The sequence below is a fragment of the Heteronotia binoei genome, chromosome 7 (assembly GCF_032191835.1).
Source record: "Heteronotia binoei isolate CCM8104 ecotype False Entrance Well chromosome 7, APGP_CSIRO_Hbin_v1, whole genome shotgun sequence".
Lineage (NCBI taxonomy): Eukaryota > Metazoa > Chordata > Lepidosauria > Squamata > Gekkonidae > Heteronotia > Heteronotia binoei.
The window spans coordinates 35,557,826-35,576,363 of record NC_083229.1 but is presented as its reverse complement, the minus strand read 5'-3'; the positions used below and the strand labels follow the sequence as shown (position 1 = coordinate 35,576,363).

General features: G+C 39.7%; 1 protein-coding gene across 2 annotated transcripts in view; it reads right to left on the bottom strand.

Annotated features, from left to right (window-relative positions):
- Positions 1 to 53: 53 nt before the first annotated feature.
- Positions 54 to 18,538, bottom strand: part of LRP12 (LDL receptor related protein 12) — a 59,406-nt gene continuing 40,921 nt past the window's right edge. For both annotated transcript variants that reach the window (XM_060243339.1, XM_060243340.1), the window contains 5 exons: positions 15,590 to 15,725; positions 11,441 to 11,643; positions 8,494 to 9,592; positions 6,915 to 7,047; positions 54 to 2,557 (listed from right to left, as the gene is read on the bottom strand). In XM_060243339.1, coding sequence (XP_060099322.1) covers positions 1,697 to 2,557; positions 6,915 to 7,047; positions 8,494 to 9,592; positions 11,441 to 11,643; positions 15,590 to 15,725 — 2,432 coding nt within the window. In that variant the 3' untranslated portion in view covers positions 54 to 1,696. The remainder of the gene's footprint in view (positions 2,558 to 6,914; positions 7,048 to 8,493; positions 9,593 to 11,440; positions 11,644 to 15,589; positions 15,726 to 18,538) is intronic.

The following is an 18,538-nucleotide window of genomic DNA, read 5'->3' as shown; positions in this document are numbered from 1 at the left end:
CAGCATAACATGACAAGAAATCCACAAGACTTTAAGCATGCTTTAAAATGACATTCAGCAAAATTATATGAAATTTAATAAATAGCATACAGTCACACAAAAATACTTTTTTATACTAAATCATTAAGCCTACTTAGACTGGCAAAGAATAAATAGAACAGCAACTGACAAATTTAACCTTCTCAAAAGATGTAGGTTCTCGATATCATCTAGTAGCAACAACAACCACCTGCTGGTCACAAAATTGTAAGCTATGAACATTTGTCCCCCAATGGTGTGTTTTGCACCAACAATGTGATGAAACAAACAAAAATAAAAACTTTGAAATACATGATTCTTTAAAAAAAAAGCACAACAAACTGATGTCAAATAAACCAGCTCTTAAATACACAATGAATAAATAGGAAATTAGTAAAGCAAAGGAAATTCAATTGCAGCAACAATGACTGATGAAAGCAAGAACCTAAAACCAGAGCCATAGAAATAGAATATGATCATTGCTGTATTAGAGAATAATAAAGTGATAGTGCTTGTGCACTAAGCTCTTCAGAGACTTTAATTTTAGTGCAAATCCCTTTAGACCAAAACAAATTTAAACCCTATTAGGAATAAAATCATTAGCAGTTGAAACATATTTTCTTGAGTAACATGTACCTGTTTCAGCTTTTTTAGAAAAAACAAACAAACACATTATTTACAAGAATTAATGCATATTTTAACTGCTTCAGCTATCTATCTTAAAAGATAGATGGAAAAGTTACTTTGATTTTTACACCTTTTGGTTGTACCACTGTAGACCAACTTATTAAAGTCAATGTTATAAAAACTACAAAAGATTTTTTTTGCCCTCATTTTATCCAAATTAACTGCTTTTTGAACTCTTAAAAGAAAAAAAAATATATAGTGTGTTGGAGAAATTCTCTCCTCTCTCTGAAAAAGTTCATCATAACATTCAATAAGAATTAGACAAAATTTTATAAACCACAAAAGGAAAAAAACCAGCAATAACGAGCATTTAGTAAAATTATATTGGCAATAGTACACTGGATTTGACTTCAAAGGGGAATAAATATTCTGTACAAACTAGCCAGTCAACCTGGAGTGAGTTGTACACAGCCAGAAGTAGCTGAGCAGCCAAATTTCTGTTGCGAATTACACACTATGTTAAACTTATCTGATGCTGAGGATCATTCCCATGTTATCTCATCCTGCCTTAATCCTTAAAGTATGTGTAAGGGAACAAACAACAGATGCATGCTGGCCATATGAAGTTCTTCAACATGGACCCTTGTCAGATGACAAGGGTGGAATATGTGTATTGCAGAACTCTACAAAGATCTTTTGTTAATTGTTATTTTCATACACTATAAAGATGCTGTGTCTGGTCAGTTCCCTAAACAAGCTTTAAGAACACAAAGAGGAAAAGCAGCTGTGGCAAAAGCCCTCAGAAGATGACCTTTAAAGAATAACCACATTATAAAAGACGTACATTACGTATGCTGAGCTGGGAAAACTTTTGCATTATATGCCCACAGGACAAATTCATTTAAGTCATGCACAATAAAATGTTTTGCCCTGGATTATTTTTTTTTCTTAAACAATCCCCCCCCCCCAGTTTTTCTTTAATTACAAAGTACAAAACAATCACCAATATTGCTCCAACTTGCATACAACTCCACCCATTCAATCCATACTCTTAACAAAGTAGCAAAGCCTCATCATCGCTAGTTTCATTTTTCAGTGTTGCTTCTAAGCAAGTGTCAGGTATCTGAGCAGTGTGTACCATCCCACAGCGCTCACAGGGACCATCTCTATTACAGGACCGTGTTCCATTATGCGTCGTACTATAAGGCTGTCGAAGCCCTTGTCCTTGGTCTGAGGTGAGATCAAGTAGAGGTCTTGAGCAGTCATTCACATCAAAGTCTGATGCTACATCAGAAACTGGAATTAGCATTTCAACATCGTCATCTTCATCTCTTCCTCCACCCACCCCATTATCAAGCTGTCTCAAAGGACTTTGGTTCTGATTTACTGAACTTGATCTCCCTAAAGTGAAGCGTACCCAACGTAACCCTTGAGTCATACGACTAAGTGCACTAGAAAACTGATGGCGTCCTGGACTTGAATTTGGGTGTTCTGCACTAGTTGCTTCCCTTCCGCTATCCGTACCACTGCTGGTATTCTGAACTGAAGAAGTTCCACAGACTACAGTGGCTTCCACTGCTGTCACGGGAGGGACTTTTTGAGGCAAAGCAGCAGCAATGCCACCGACAGCACCCGCTGTGTCTCTTCGTTCGGTTTCTGTGTCTGTATCATCAGATTCGACTGAAAAGAGACTTCGGTGAGAGCCATTTCTTTCAGCTTCTCTGTTAGCATTCTGGCTGGTAATATCATCTCCATCCGATGAAACTAATGCCAAGGACCCAGAATGACGAGATCTTGCAAAATTAAAGATTCGGTTCCAAATATTAGTTGACCGTCCAGCAATTGGAAGCCTAATGGAGGTAAACCCAAGCTGAGATCGCACTGCTAGTCTCAGATTTTCTAAAACTGAAGCCTGAAAGGAAAAAAAAAACAAGTTAAAAGCTATGAAGAAAAAAATATATGCATACATACACCCAGAACTTTTTTTGTAGCCGGAACTCCTTTGCATATTAGGCCACACACCTCTGATTTAGCCAATCCTACTAGAGCTTACAGTAGGCCCCGTAAGCTCTTGGAGGATTGGCTACATCAGGGGTTTGTGACCCAATATGCAAAGAAGTTCCTGCTACAAGAAAAGCCCTGCATACATCTAAGAAGAATGAAGAACCCATTTCATTTCTCCAGAGCAACTGTCAGATGGTGTTTGTTAATAAAGATACAATCTAAGTTGTACCATTGTGCTGCCAAATCCACCCCCTGTTCCTGTCTGTGGAACAATCGACTGGTGACCTCTTAAGTCTGGACAGCAAAAAGAGAATCACTTAGAGTAAGAACTCTTCAGAGAAATATGTACACAGAATACAACCTAGTCGCCATTTATATTTTCAAGGACTGCAAAGTTTTATACACATTAGGCACTTGAAACAACAGATCCATTTTTTCAGTGTAAGTCTGAGTAGCTTTTCAACTATTTCTTCAGTGCTTTCATAAAAGACAAGGTAATTTGCACAATTTAAGTAATACAGATGGGTCTGTCAAAGTAAATATTCTTCCAAACAAATACGGTTTCGTTAGAGACAAATATCTTGCATGGAAAAATGGTCCCATGACTGCATACATAAGGCCACAACTACGAAGAGATTTTGCTATGTCTTAATTACATTTGTGTACAGAGAACAGCTAAAGTGACTAGAAAAGTCTGACTTTTGGAAGAATTTCAAGTAATGGTATAAGGACTGGGGAGATTAACATAGCAAGGTTTTAAGCGCCACCATGTGGTGCTAAAACGTGCAAGTAAAACAGAGAAGATTTATTGCGGGCACTTACAAGAACTCAAAGGTGGCTTTGGTAGTCTTACTGAGCAAAGCACTTAAACAAATACTTATAGTTATTACTGTATAATATCTATATCGCTATAACACATCTACTGATACAACAACGTAAGGTAGAAGCATGAATATGCAGACACATTTCCCAAAACATACAAGGAAATATATTTTCCTTATGGCATTGCAGTGGTTATCACAGAGGCGGTCTCAAAAGAGCTATATACACATAATTCCATACGTTGTTTCTCTTTAAAGAAATTCTTCATCTTGCATGGCAAAGCACTTTTTAGGACAGGTGTGTGTGTGTGTGTGTCACAAGCAGATTGTGCTAGGGCATGGGGATTTAGCATTAAAAATAGAAAAAATTTAAAATCATGTTAGGCATGTTCAAGCCTTAGGAATGGATGCAGTATCACGTGGCAACCTGGCAACTATTTCATAAGGTGTAATACAGCAACCATGCAGCAGGTTACCACTTACCTGGGATGAGTCACTTGACCCCCAGAGTATGCAACTAAAAAGTAAACTCTGCCTGCCATTTCTTTCTGCTGCCCATCACTGAGCTTGCTCTGGCCACTTAAAAGATAGTAAGAAGGCTTTTTTGTTTTGTAGCACAAAGAAAAACAAGGCAGGCAGCACTGTCACTTTGTGACAGTGACATGTGCATTCTCCCCTGGCAATAAGATACAGATATAATTGTGAGGCACCGAGCATCTATTATAGCAGTGAGCGGGAAACATATTTTAATAGTCTTTGTTAGTAACAAGACAAAAAATTAACAAGTAGTGTTGACAGCAAGAAGATCTTGGCTCTGGATACCAAAATGGCATGTGCAGGTATGTAGAGTAGTATGTGCGTGAATGACTGGCTGCCTTCAGATGTCACAAATAAACCCGCATGCTGATAATGGGCATGAACTCGGCTTATTTCCATGGGTGCCCCCTCCCTTCTTTTCCTCTTTATATGCAGAGCGTATTCACAGCTCCCAGATTGTGGACGACTTGAGTTATACATCAGTTTTCTGCTGTGTCAGAATGCAGGGTCCTGGGATAAACTGCACTTAATTCCAGAACAGCAGCAAATGATAGTCCGACTTTTAGTTTCTGAAATCAGACAATCTTCAATCATACTCTATGCATGTGGAAGCAGGGGAGAAGGGAGCATGGGAGGACAGCAAGAAGCAAAAATTTGTTCGTCAGAAAACCAAAAGTTCAGTGCACTTTCTGCATTAACTCAAGAGTACCAAGAAATTAAGAACATCCTTGTAATTAGGTGGCAAATGGTTACTCAGACCTGTCACATATACTTTCTTGATCTATCCTTTCTCAAGAATGTGAAAAATAATTCACATGGTATTCAGTCATTCTGATGTCTAATACAGAGAATCTGAAATTGCAGTCATTTAAATTTTTAAATGTTTCCCCAAGCCCTATACATTGGATACAAACCTGACTTACCCTTCAAACTTACATGCAGGAAATTAAGTTACATCTCAAAATTAATAATTTTAAATGATTTCAATATTAAACTGAGGGAGGCCAGGCAGCTAATTGTCTGGACCCAGGTACAAGAAGTTAGAACTGTGAAAATCTTAGGGTGCTTTGAAATTCAGTTTTTCTTTTTCCCTCTCCATCCAAAAGTCCTGGATATTTTAATCTTGGAAAGGTGGACAGATTATGAGGTTTGTGACTGTTCCTCTAAAGCGATTCCTCTTTTCCAGGAAGGGTGTGTGTGTGTGTGTGTGTGTGTGTGTGTGTGTGTGTAAAGAGAGTTATTTAGAAAATACACAGAACTGAAATATAAAAAGTTATAGACCCCTGCAGTCCAATTCATGCTTCAGAAGATTAGTCTGGCATGCAGCAGTTCCCTTTTGCTTTGCAGGATCAGTCTTTTATAAAATGAAACCAGAAATTAAGTAGCAGCAACTATTCTTTATAAGTCTGTCTGGAGACATTCATAGTTGACCAGTACAAGAAATTTAACTGTGCTGCTAAGATTGTCTATGAGTACTACAAAGCAAGAATGCAAGCATTTTTTCCTTAAAAAATGAAGCTATACTTAAATTAAAAGTCAACATACCACCTATGTAGTAGTGTTTTTGTCTTCTAAAGATCTAAAATTTCCAGAAGTTTTGAAGTCATGGTGGGTAGAGAAGTGCTTTTCCAGAAAAAAAAACCCCACACGCTATAAATTGTGGGGGAAGGTGAAATATATGCAGCACTCTCCTATCAAGGGCTAAATATATTCTACTGCTTTAATGCCATAAAATGCATCATTTATAACTCTATTAACATATAAAATTGTACTATTTGGCATATTTATGTAACTAAAAAAGTATAAATGCCTTTAGGCTGCAATCTAGTGCCACTTTTCATTGCAGTAAGTTCCAGTGAATAATGCAAGACATATTGCTCCCCTAGTTCTCTAAAAGCCAAACTGCAATATACCCAAATAAATACAAGGTGCTACTTGCTCCTTTTGGTACCTTAGCACATGTATCTTAATTTTTGCCTTCTGAGAGGCAGCAGAAAATATAAGTTGCTATTAGAATACAAATGTTGGAGTGAACACAAGAAAACAGTATAATTTGGACAAACACAAACTTGTACAAGTAACAACAGGACTGTGAATGCAGGTTATGTTGATTAACATGCAGGGAGGCCCTGATCTCAGATAAAACATTCTTTCTTTGGCTCTTTCGGGCCGAGAGGAGTTTCCTTTATGTCGGTAAATATGCAGGATGCACCCTCACAGGAAGATGGTGGCTATTTGGGTATCCAAATTTGGGCCATACAGGCAGGTAAAGAAAAAAAGGCACAGTGGTGGGGGTAATACAAAATGGGACAATGTCTCTTACATGCACTCAGATTCTCCTCTGCTTCTTGATTAAGGACAGTGGGAACGAGGGGAGGAACCCAATTTACACGGACTACCAGAGTAATTTCAATATCAAGTTAAATGTTATAACACTGAACTCTGTAATCAAATGTTATCAAACAAATTACAACATATTAATTGTTGCTCAAACTATTTAAACAAACATACGCTTGAAAATATGCTGTATAGGCTTCTATATACATAGGAATTATCATCTAATGCTATAGGTTATGACAGGCATTTTAATGCTGAACTTTTTGATTGAGAAGCTTTCAAAATTGCATTTCACTCATTCAAATGAGAAAATATTTCAGTTTTTGCTTCAGAGCATGCCCAGAGCTGCCATCAGAATTTTTTTTAAAAAATCCTAGACCTGCCTTCCATTTCCCCATTTTTTAATATCTCCATTGGTTTTATAAACATTTGACCATTGTCAAATAATCAGCAGTCAACTGATGAGCCAGACACATGCAACGGAGTTATTCAAATTATCATGTACTAGCTACAGTCCAGAGAAAAACACTGGAGAATGTGCAACTTCTTGGAGAACACATAACCTCTTACCTGATTTGGTGAACAAACAGGGAAGTCTTCAACAGGTGGAATTAAGCCCTGAGCAATCAACTGTCCATAAGAAGGAGGTGCTTCTCTTCTTAACAACTCAGCTTCAACCCTTGACAACTGTGTCTCAAATGATCTTTTTAAAATGTACAAAGAAATTAAGTTGAAGCAAGTTTAATGTTACAGATGAAAACATTACAAACTGTATCCATTATACAGTTCGATATGTTAACACACAATTCTTGCTAATATGTATGACCAAATCTGAATTTCTGCATTGCAAGTACTATGTGAAGTATTACTTTGCCTGTTTCTAGTTGCACTCAAATTCCTCGATTAGGTAACAAACGGAAGAACACAGCAAAATGGATAGTATAGTCAATTCTAAAGACATGGCCTCAGAGCTGTAGACAGCAGGGGAGGCACGGGATGGTGCCCCCATAGAACCTGCAGCATCCCCACCCAATTTTACCCAATCTTCCCTTTAGATTGATTGGGGGTAGATTAGGGAAGATTGGATGGGGGTGCTGCAGATTCTATAGGGGGCACCACCCCTGTGCCCCCGCCCCTGCTGGCTATAGCCCTGCATGGCCTCCATGTAGATAGTGAAAGCTGGGGATGGAGAAGAATTAATTGCCTCCTACTAACCACCCTATTGGGGAAGGGCAGAAGGGTGATAGCAAGGTATGCAGTGGGTGTAAAAGTAGTGTGGAGACACAGTAAGGGAAAGCTCTGAAAGAAAGATAATGGGTGGAGAACAAGAAGGGTGGGGATGAGTCAGAATCAGGAAAGGTGAGGCAGAGGGTAATGATATGGGGTGGTGGTGAAATGACGATATGGAGAGGGGGACGATGACAGTAAGGATAAGGATAAGCAAAGGGGGAGAAAGTAACAGAAGATGAAAAAAGGGGGAAAGAGAAAAGGCCAGCAGAAATAAAAAAACAACTGTTTTGATTCCCAACAGCTCTCTAATTCAGGATCTGTCCTGTGGTCTGTAGGGTTGGGTATATGAGAAGCAAACTAGCAATCTATAACAGAGACCAAGATGATATTCTAAACATTCAAACAAAAAGATTATATTGACAACTGATCCTGCAATACAATACTAAAATTCTGCTGACCTGTAAGGTACATTTAAGAACATGGCCATTGTTCATTTCAGCTCAAGAAAGTAGGCAACCTTACAGAAGGAACTATCAGAAGCCATGGTGGAACCTGGCAAATCTCCCTAGCAAGCTATTTCAAAGTCAACTTGAGTTGAACCTTTTAAGGTTAACTCAGGTTAATTAACTCCTTCGGTAATATTCAGAGGCCTACACTTGTGTTGTGTCCTGTTTGGAAAATATTGGGACTTCCAGACTGGGGGCTGTGGAAAGGGATCAACCCTTTCAGTGACAGCCTGTGTAGAGGCCATTTTAAGTTATGGCTCTTTGTCACGGCAAGTGTACTATTGGAGACTTCCAGGCTAGGGGCGGGGGTATAGAATACAACCCAATAAACACCCAGTTTCATGCCTGGACATTTTAGTTAGGTAAATCAGACATTAAAAATTGTTGCATAGGTTTTACAATACAATACATACCTTCTCTCAAACATTCGCAATGAATACAGCTTACAAGTGCATCCCAAAGCAATCACAAGGAGCAGCCCACAAATAAGGCTACCAATGACAGCAGCAGTTATTACCCTGGTGGGCACAATGACCGGGCAATTCTCTTCATCACTACCATCACCACAATCATCTTGAGAATCACAAACCCAGCTTTCAAACACACATCGATTATTTTTGCAGTGGAAGTTCCCTGGCTGGCAAAAGAAGCAGTTCTTTTCATCTGAACCATTTGGGCAGTGATTTTGGTAGTTGCAGCGGTCAGAACGCGGATAGCAGGCACCATTCCGAGAACAAGGAAATTCCTCTTTTTGACACATGGTGCAGTTGGTTTCATCTCTTCCGTTTGGGCAATGCCAATAGCCATCACAGCGCTGTTGTTCTGTGTAACAACCCCAGTTTCCGCCACATGGGATTTCCCATGGAAGACAGAAGCCATCTACTTGATAAGTAGCGTTAAATCCTCTTGCAGCATTCACCTTATCAGCACAAAAATGCACTCTGATTTGACCAGAAGAAGAAACAACTGTAAGAGGGGCATGAGAGTCAAATGCAGTCAGAACACGCAACAGCTTGCGAGGATTCTCCTCCAGTCCATCATATATTTTGACATAGTCCCCATAACCAGTACCGTCAAGTTTAAAGTCAGTGAAACGCAAAATAACTTTGCGATGATCCCCAGTGTCTATCAACCAAGTGCAATTGCTCCCTGGAGGGTAAAAGTCTGGGTAATTAGGAGAATTGAACGTACCATAAAAATATTTTAGCCACTGTCCACAAGTCGGGACATCGCAGTCTATTTCATCTCCAAAATCAAGACAGTCAATGTTTCCATCACATTTTAAAGATTCTGGAAAGCAAGTATAAACTTTGAGGCGAGACAGACACTGAAACTGGTTGTATGCACATGGCTGGAAGGAAGGAAGAGTTGGAGGATTTGCTTTGGCACAGATTTCTTCATCAGACTTGTCTCCACATTCATCCATGTTATTACATTTCCAAGATTCTGGAATGCATTTCCCATTGGCACAATGGAACTGGTTACAATCGCAGCTTGGCTCATTAGATTTCCCTAAAAAAAAAGTCACATTTAAAAAAAAGTATATTAATTTTGTTTTCTAAATTAATACCATTATTTTCTTTTCATTGAACAACGTCATGGTTGTCATCGTTATGGCTTTTGCCATCAATTATAACTAAAACAGTGTCTACCAAAAAAGAGTATTTTAAAACTGATTATTTAGACCAATGTGATTGATTCAGTTTCTTTCAACTAACAGTAAAATAATTGTTTCTTTCAGCTGACAATAAAATAATATATTCTCAGCAGTTTTGTGTGCTACATTTCAAGCCCTGGTTTTATAAGAACACCAAAATACAAAATGCACAGGATCTATCAAAGATGGATAGAACGGACTGTAAAATTTAGGACAGGCAGGGGAAAGCAAGGACTGAGAAGCAGTCTTCTGATCAGAATCTCATACTAGTGCTGTGAAAGGCATTAAGATTCTAGAGAAGAAAAGTAGAATACTTTAGAGCACCATTTCCCATCTGCAGGGTTACGACCCGGTATTGGGCCACGTAAGCCTCAATACCGGGTCACCAGGGGGCGGCCCAACAGCCCCTGCCCTTCTCCCCTCTCTATCTTCGGTGCTGCGTGCTTCGCCACGCTCCAGCCCCTCCTCCCACGCTGCCGCCTGTACCACTCAGAGAGCGCTACAGACACTGTGAGCTGCCCAGAAACCATCCCTCTCTGATGTTCCACCTGGAGGACGATCAGGGAGAGATACTGAGACTGCGTGTTAGCCAGAACCCTCCCCCTTGTCCCTTTCTAATGTTTGGAAACATCAGAGAAGGACGCGGAAAGCACCTGGCCGGCGTGCAGTGTCGCTATTGCTCCCTGATGGTCTTCTGCCCGGAGGATGATCAGGGAGCGATACTGAGACTGTGCGCTGGCCAGAAGCCCTCACCAGAAACATCAGAGAAGTATGGGAAAGCTCCTGGCTGGCGTGCAGCCTCTGTATTGCTCCCTGAGCATTCTCCGCCTGGACCATGGGGAAAGAACTGGGCCAAGGGGTGGGGGGAAGTTTGGGAAGCCCTGCTTTAGAGGACATATTAGGAGCTAAATAGAGAGCCAAAACAATATTGGTTGGTGACTGAGTTTGTATGTGTGCGTTCCTTTAACTGTAGGTAGAGAAAGGGGGGGTGAAAGAGGGGGAATGAGTGAGTGAGGTGATTAGCTGGTGACTGAGAGAGTTTGGGCGGAACTAAGAAGTATGTGTGAAGAGAAGGAAGTCAGTCAGCAGTGAACTCTTAGCAGAGTGACAGCTGTTAATAGTCAGTCATGGTCAGTCAGAAGTTTACAGAGACTGAGAACCAGTCTTCTGATTAGAATCTCATACTAGTGCTGTGAAAGGCATTAAGATTCTAGAGAAGAAAAGTAGAATACTTTAGAGGACATATTAGGAACTAAATAGAGAGCCAAAACAATATTGAAAGAGTATTATAGGAGAGTGAGAGAATGAGGCTTGTGTGAAGTGAAAGAGATTATTATTTAATGAAGAATTAAGCTATAAACATCTTGAAACCAATATGCTTATTGTACAAATAACATTTTATTTTTTTATATATTAACCTAGAGTCCTATGATTTTAAAATATAAGAGTCTCATCCTCAGGGCCACAATGAAGAAGGCTTATAGCCTGGGCACAATTCAGTGGGGAACATTAAATAAAGTGTTTGGAATTAAATTCCTGATGGCAGCATTACATACATTAAGAGGGAAGTTGTGACACTTGTATTCAGAAAATATTAGAGAAATTGATGTACAACATTTTTAAAATACAAAGGGGGGGGGGGAGGAAAGACATCACCAGGCAAAATGGAAATATTGTATAACCTTTCTGTATTTGACACTTACCTGCAAAATAAGTCAATCTGAAACCTTTCCTTGATATACTTTCATCTGAATGAAATCGGATCCAAACATGGTCTTGTGAAGAAATGTATGGAGATGGAATAGAAGACCCACAAGCTCTGTAACCTTCCATGTTTTTGTAGGCCCCTATTGTTAGCCAATCGGAACTGCATCGCCGTGATCCCTGAACATCAAAGTCCTGAAAACTACAAAAAGAATGAAGATTGTTAAAAACCTGCATCATACAACACATTATTTAAAGCCATACAGATTTTTAGATAGGTTTCTGCAGCTATGAAGTTTATCAATACCATAGTGTTCTTTCCAAGGACTACATACTCCTGACTCCCCCTCATTAGGTTTGCCAGCACCCATGTCTGGGTGGCAGATCCCCTGATATTGCAGGCTCTTCCCTGCCAATGGCCAGCCACCCACCCAACAGCCAACATGTGCCTTTAAATATTGGCAGAACATTTTAGAAGAAGCTGACAAACTCTTTGTGTTTGGGGATATATGTGTGTGCCTTTAAATCTCAGCAGAAGGGAAGCTACATAGGAGGGGGGTAAGCAGGCAGAGCCATGTGGTACTTCCCAGTGAGTAAGGAAGACAGCACAGCCCCTCTGTTTTGCATTTGTTTCAGAAGCTGTGCATATAGTAGAATGGATAGTAAAGAGTTAACTAGAACCTGATTATAGGATGGAGGAGAACTCCACTCTCTAGATTGCTCTTTTTCTTATTTTCATTTTTCTATGTTAGTCTGAAGAAGCTGGTTGAAATGAAGCAGACTGTCATGTTCAGCAACTCCTGTAAGTAAAGTGATTTATACCATTGCCCCAGTGAAATCACAAAAGTGTGGCTTGCAAACTGTATTTATTTTGGCTGCTTCATGTGCGTGTGTGCGAACACACATGTGTGCCATGTGTGCCTTAATAAAGCTGTGTTTGGAAATGCTGACCAAAGCCTGACAAGGGACTTCTGGGGGTATGACAAATTGCACTTTCAGTTAGTAGAAGTGCAGTTGCTGGGGAATCCTTTGAAGGCAAAAAAAAGAGGATAAGGAAATGAAGACTGTATTCAGGGGACCTGAACTGTTTTGGGTTGAGCCAGTCCTGTTATTGTGAGTGTTCGGCAGACACGCGAAGACCTCACTGGAAGTGATGTCATTGCACCAGACACATCATACAGGGGATGCTCTATCATTTGGAGGGAACTCTATGGTTACCACTGAGTTTTTATCCAAATGTTAGCGTGTTGCCAGAGTCATAATGTCATCTCTGAGTGCTGTCATCATGCCAGACGTGCGGGTCGTGCCAAAGCTCATCAGAGGTGGGGCTCCCCCACAGACCAGCTCTGTGGCAATGAACTGGAGGCCCCAAAAGCAGGTGAACACCTGCCCCATCAGGGGATGGGAACTCTATAACTCCTGTATTTTTATGTATTTATTTTAGGGAATGGGAAGGTCTCCAGGCTCCACCCCTAAAGCCCTCAGGTATTTCGAGTTGGACCTGCCAATCCTACCCCTCATTTTAGTTCTGCAAAATTACCCTGATTGTGAAAAAGACCTTTACAAGTCTGAAATGGTAAAGAATTGTAAGTAGTTTATATTTAGCTATGATGGCTTATATGTGCTTTTATAATACCTCCATTATAAAAATCTCTTTCTCCTTTCTCCTAAAAGAGACCCTCTGCTCAGAAGAAAAAGCATTAACTTCTTCCAAACAAATGATTTTCCATATATAAAATTCCATATATATATTTTTTGTCTTAAGTATCATCCTGAAACATTAGTTAAGAAATAGGGTTTTCCCTAGTATTATTTAGAATCAGTATCAACAGAATTTTTTTCTTTCTCTGCAATGCTACAAAGGTCACCTAATCAGTATGGCTGAACTGAGCATAAATTCAAACTGCATAGTTTTCTGAAGTGTGGAATTTTCATATTATTCTCCAGGTAAAGGATTTTCTGCATAATAGTCTCTTTCTCTTGCTACTAAACTTTAGCCACACTCAAATGAATCTACCTTCCAAGAAATCTTCAGCTATTAAAGATTTGCTTCTAAAATTATTACTCATTTGACACATTTCAAATCCTAATATTGGAAAGCAGGCTAACAGACAGATGTCAGGGAAATAGCTTCCTCAAATCAAATATGTAAACACAAAACTAAACAAGCTTTGGTCTCTCAGAAGTTAGATACTTTTAGGGGGGAAATAAGAAACATGGGTTTTCCATCACTGCTTGTTCTTAGCCTTTTTAAGGCTAAACACAAGTGAGATGAGCTACATAAAGCAAGCATTTAAGTGCAAGCCTTCTTCATTTTCCTGTTCTCTGCTAATCTTGGGTATCTTACCTCTTCAACCACTGGTATCCAGTTTCTCCCCTATTCAAGACTACAATGATAGCATAGTTTACTTCTCAGTTCTTTTTTGCAAAATTAAATGTGAATGTTCCATGTGGACTTATTTCTGTGCAATTCAAAAGACTCTGAATTAATCCCAAGGTAATCATTAATATCTTCTTTGTAATTTCCAATTAGCTAGCCTAGGGAGGAAACTGAATTTTATATTTTAAGTCACTTCTGTGGGTTTACAATTCTCTCCTTCAAAATGATACTTATACTTCTGGGACTGGAATGACTTCTGCACTCTTGCTTCTGAACATAACAGTCTGAGACCAAAGCATTTTGAGCTTTGACTTTTCAAAGTTCTACACTGTGCTATCATAACATCTTAGAAAACAAGCCATATGTCTCATTCACATTTCATGAGCCAAATGGGCATTTCTGAACAACAGCATTCCATGTCACCAAATCAACTGCTACAGAAATAAGAAGGGTTTCAAAGGCAGTTAGTGGCATGGCATGAGGAGGGAGGGGAGAGATCACCTATCATCTGGGAGAAAAGGGTCACAACTTCATTGGACAAATTCAAGTTCCCCACTCATCCCCAACAATCAAAGTAAAGGATTCACCTAACTATACTAGTTTCTCATTATACGTCACCTGGAAATAATGAGGGCAGCATTCTTTCCCTGCTGTTTCCCCAACTGTATTTAATTCTGAATGAATGGCATATTCGTATGGATATATTTTTAGATATTTGGAAGCTTTTTATACATGTCTACATCTAATCATACCACCATTGTTGTCATATTTTCTATTTATGCTGTTTCAACTTTGTAATTGTTAATTTAACCCCCCCCCCACAAACAACAGTATTTAAAGCTAGTAAGTATTCATTCTTATTTCGTATGAATGGTTTTAGTTCTTTTTTAAACCCATCTTAGCCAGATGTACTGATGGTGATACGAAGACAAAAATACAAAGCTTAGTACAAAACTTTAAATTGAGCACAATGGCTCAACTTGTAAAAATTATTCTTCTACTTTTACATAAAAATGATTAAAAACTAATTTGAATAGCAGCTTAAAGTTCTGATAAAATGTGAGAAAAATATTTCATCCAATTGGTTGGGTTTGGCAGGGAAATTGCTTGAGTTCCCATTTTAGCTTTCACAAGTGTCAAAAACTTCTATTGTGCAACATTAATGATGCTTGGTGCTGCTGTATATTTGGATGTCTAAATTAAAAGGAAAATAAAGAGTGAGAGAGGAAAAAATACGATCTAAAAGGACAGACAACAAAGGAGTGCATTTTCCTATATGAAACTGTTAAAATCACCTGGTTCTGCATGTCTTTAGCTTTTGGAAGTGAGCTGAGCATGCAACAGAACTACAGCTTTTTCTGTTATGGTGCCTCTATTATGAATATCCCACCTCTGCTTAGTATCAAGCTTGATGGGTCCCCAATGAAAATATTTTATTTTCCTGGTTTTTTGTCAGTTTGTTATTCTGATAAGGTCTTTCCTCCCCCTCTTCCAATCTTGCCCAAATATTTATTCTAAAATTTTATTAATATTTATTCTGTTCTTAATTGCCTGTTGCTTTTATGATTTTATTAACTTAATGGTTTTTGTTGACCGTTTTAATGGTTTATTGTTAGCCTATTTGATCCTGAGACTGCTTCCATGTGGGTGATGTTAGTATCTTAAATAAGTATAATAAACCAAACATTTACAAAAAGTTGTTTTTATGTAAACAATATACAGATACTGGGAAAAGATGTAAATTATAATCTTAAAGTACAAAGATTACCTTATTGTAATAACTTCCCCTGGGTTTGCCCGAATATACCAGCTACAGTTGATTCTGGCAGGATATTCAATAGGCCAGCCTGGGCTAGTAATTATCCCAGTTGGACCTCTAATTTGTTCTGGAATATCTCCACAAGCTGCAAAGATATGAAAGAATGTCATTAGAGATACTTCTGCTAAGCTTTAATACGAAGAACATAATTTCCTAAAATGAAACTTCACTCAAAACAGAAAAGTTAGGCTTGAAGCTTATCTTCAACTCCCATTTGCAGGCCAGCTTTGCTTCTGAACTGCTCTCAGAAAAAAAAAAAGGGAGGGGAGGCAATTTTCATCAGACCCTTCTTCCCCTGTAGCTCTCCTATAACGTCCCTGAGGGTCCACAGCCACATCAGCATAATATGGAAAGCATAGAAGAGTACAGTAGTAGCCTTTATCTAGCAGCTTCACTCATAATTCATACAATCTAAGCCATATGTGTGTGTGGCTTTTTTTGTAGCAGGAACTCCTTTGCATATTAGGCTACACCCCCCTGATGTAGCCAGTCCTCTACACTACAAAGGATGTTATTGGGTAGTGAACTGCTTTTAATTAATCGGATTTACAGATTTTATATTTATTTTATGTAATGTACATCACCTAGCGCCCAGCATCAGCCAGGATAAGGCAATTCTCTAACAACAGCAGCAGCAGTAGCAGCTTACAGGGCCTACTGTAAGTTCTTAGATGACTGGCTACATCAGGGGGGTGTAGACTAATATGCAAAGGAGTTCCTGTTCCAAAAAAAGCTATATATTCATTCATTCTTTTAAAACATTCTTTTAAAACACACCCTAACAAGTTACTTTGGTACCAGAGGAAGATTCCCTAATTACTTGTGCCTAAAATCAGCAAAATACATCACTGAAATTCACAGGCATTTTTATTGACAGCTAGATTAGAGAAGAAGACGACGACATTGGATTTATATTCCGCCCTCCACTCAGTCTCAGAGCAGCTCACAATCTCCTTTATCTCCCTCCCCCACAACAGACACCCTTGTGAGGTGGATGAGGCTGAGAGGACTCTCACAGCAGCTGCCCTTTCAAGGACAACCTCTGCCAGAGCTATGGCTGACCCAAGGTCATGCCAGCAGTGCAAGTGGAGGAGTGGGAAAAACCCAGTTTTTCCAGATAAGAGTCCGCACACTTAACCACTACACCAAACTGGCTCTCTGAGAGAACACTGTCAGCTGTATTACCAAGAGCAGAAAATAAAGTGGGCACGTCTCAGCAAGTCAAGAAAATGCATATGCTGCTAAAAACTCTCAAATTTATTTATCCATGGCAAATAAACACATGTAATTTTTCACATATGACAGTGTGCAGGGAAAATGTTGCATATTAAAAGTACTACAGTTTGTGAGAATAATACCCCTATTTCCAGAATATCGTAGTCACCCGTCTGGTTGCCAGGGTGCCTGCAGACTCAACTCACACATATCTACCAGGAGAACATGGGTTTTGTCTACCAGACTGGAAGGGACTTATGAGTACTAACAGCCATAACATTGCAGCAGAATTCTGTGCCTCTGGATGAGTGCTAACCAGGAGAACAGATGGTTTCCAGTCACTCTGTGCGATTCCCATCCCGGCCTTTGCAGCGGAAGAAGGTGTGCTGCCAGGAACTGTGCAGGCAAGTGTTTCCAACCTCAGCCATAGAATCCATCTTGGGAGGCTAACACCACCAGCATCTATCTTCCTGCAGTGCCAGACTCCATAACAGCGAAGCGGAAGGCTCACGTACTCAACAGATGTCACCTATGCAAAAAGCCATCAAGCTTATCTTAGGCATGGTTCCTGCCAGACCGCCTAAGCCTTTGTCCAACGGAACTCAAGACAAAGACGGGTGCCAATAGAAGATCGAAGAGGAAGAAGAACATCTTCACCCAGAGCCAAGTTTCTTTGTATAGACCGGGTGTTACCGGGTGTTAGGTAGCAATTTGGCCATCTACTGTCACCTTTTCGGATAAGTTTGATAGACTTAAGTACCCCCCACTTTAACAATTTTTCCCATTCTTTCCCTTAATGGTCATCCTGGAGCCTCCCCCTTGGCCCACTGTTACCTGGAAGTCCAAACAGTTAACTAAGGCCAAGTCTGCTCATTGGCTAGCTATGAGCATCCAATCAGGGAACGCCAATCAACTGGCTATTGGCTACTGCATAAGTCCAGCCCTTATGGTCATTGCAGAGCCTCCCCTTTTCTGAGGTCATGTATCAGCTGACCACCTGTCATCCGCCCCTGTACCTCCCATCCCTTAAGGGCTCAAGATAGTCCTTATAACTTGTGACCCAGCTCTCCACAGGTGTGCATCTAGCAGTACCCCAGTTCCGCTGTCTAGGTACTTCCCTGATTCCTGATCAGTTGAGGGTCCCCTCCCCCTAGTCCTCTTTCGTCGCCATTGGAGCCTTCTTTGAAGACTACGATCGGTAATTATCACCCTGTTTGTTCATCCTTGTGTTGTCTCTGCGTTTCTCTCTATTTTTATTAGGACTGTATGTGTGCTGTATGTATTCATTGCGTTGTATGTGTGTTCTATATTTTTCTACAATAAATTTTAATTGTTTTTACTTAATTAGTATCCCTGGTGAATTTAAGCAATAATTTCTGGACGTGTATCCTGTATACATAGATTCAAGATCCTTTTTAAGCCAGGTGCCCATTTGTCAATTCCCCAACCTCGTTTTGAGGGCACTTTGGCTTACAAGTTGCTCATAAATAAGCCATTAATAAGAGGTTATTTACAACTGAAAACTGAGTTTCAATGAAACAGAGCTTTATGCTGCATAAATGGAATCCTTGAACTTAGAAATCGTATTTGTCACCAATACACTGGTGCTACTCTAGTTTCACAGAAGATTTATTGGTTTTGTTTAAGCACCCATTAGGTGGTGCTCTTAACCCATTATTCTTT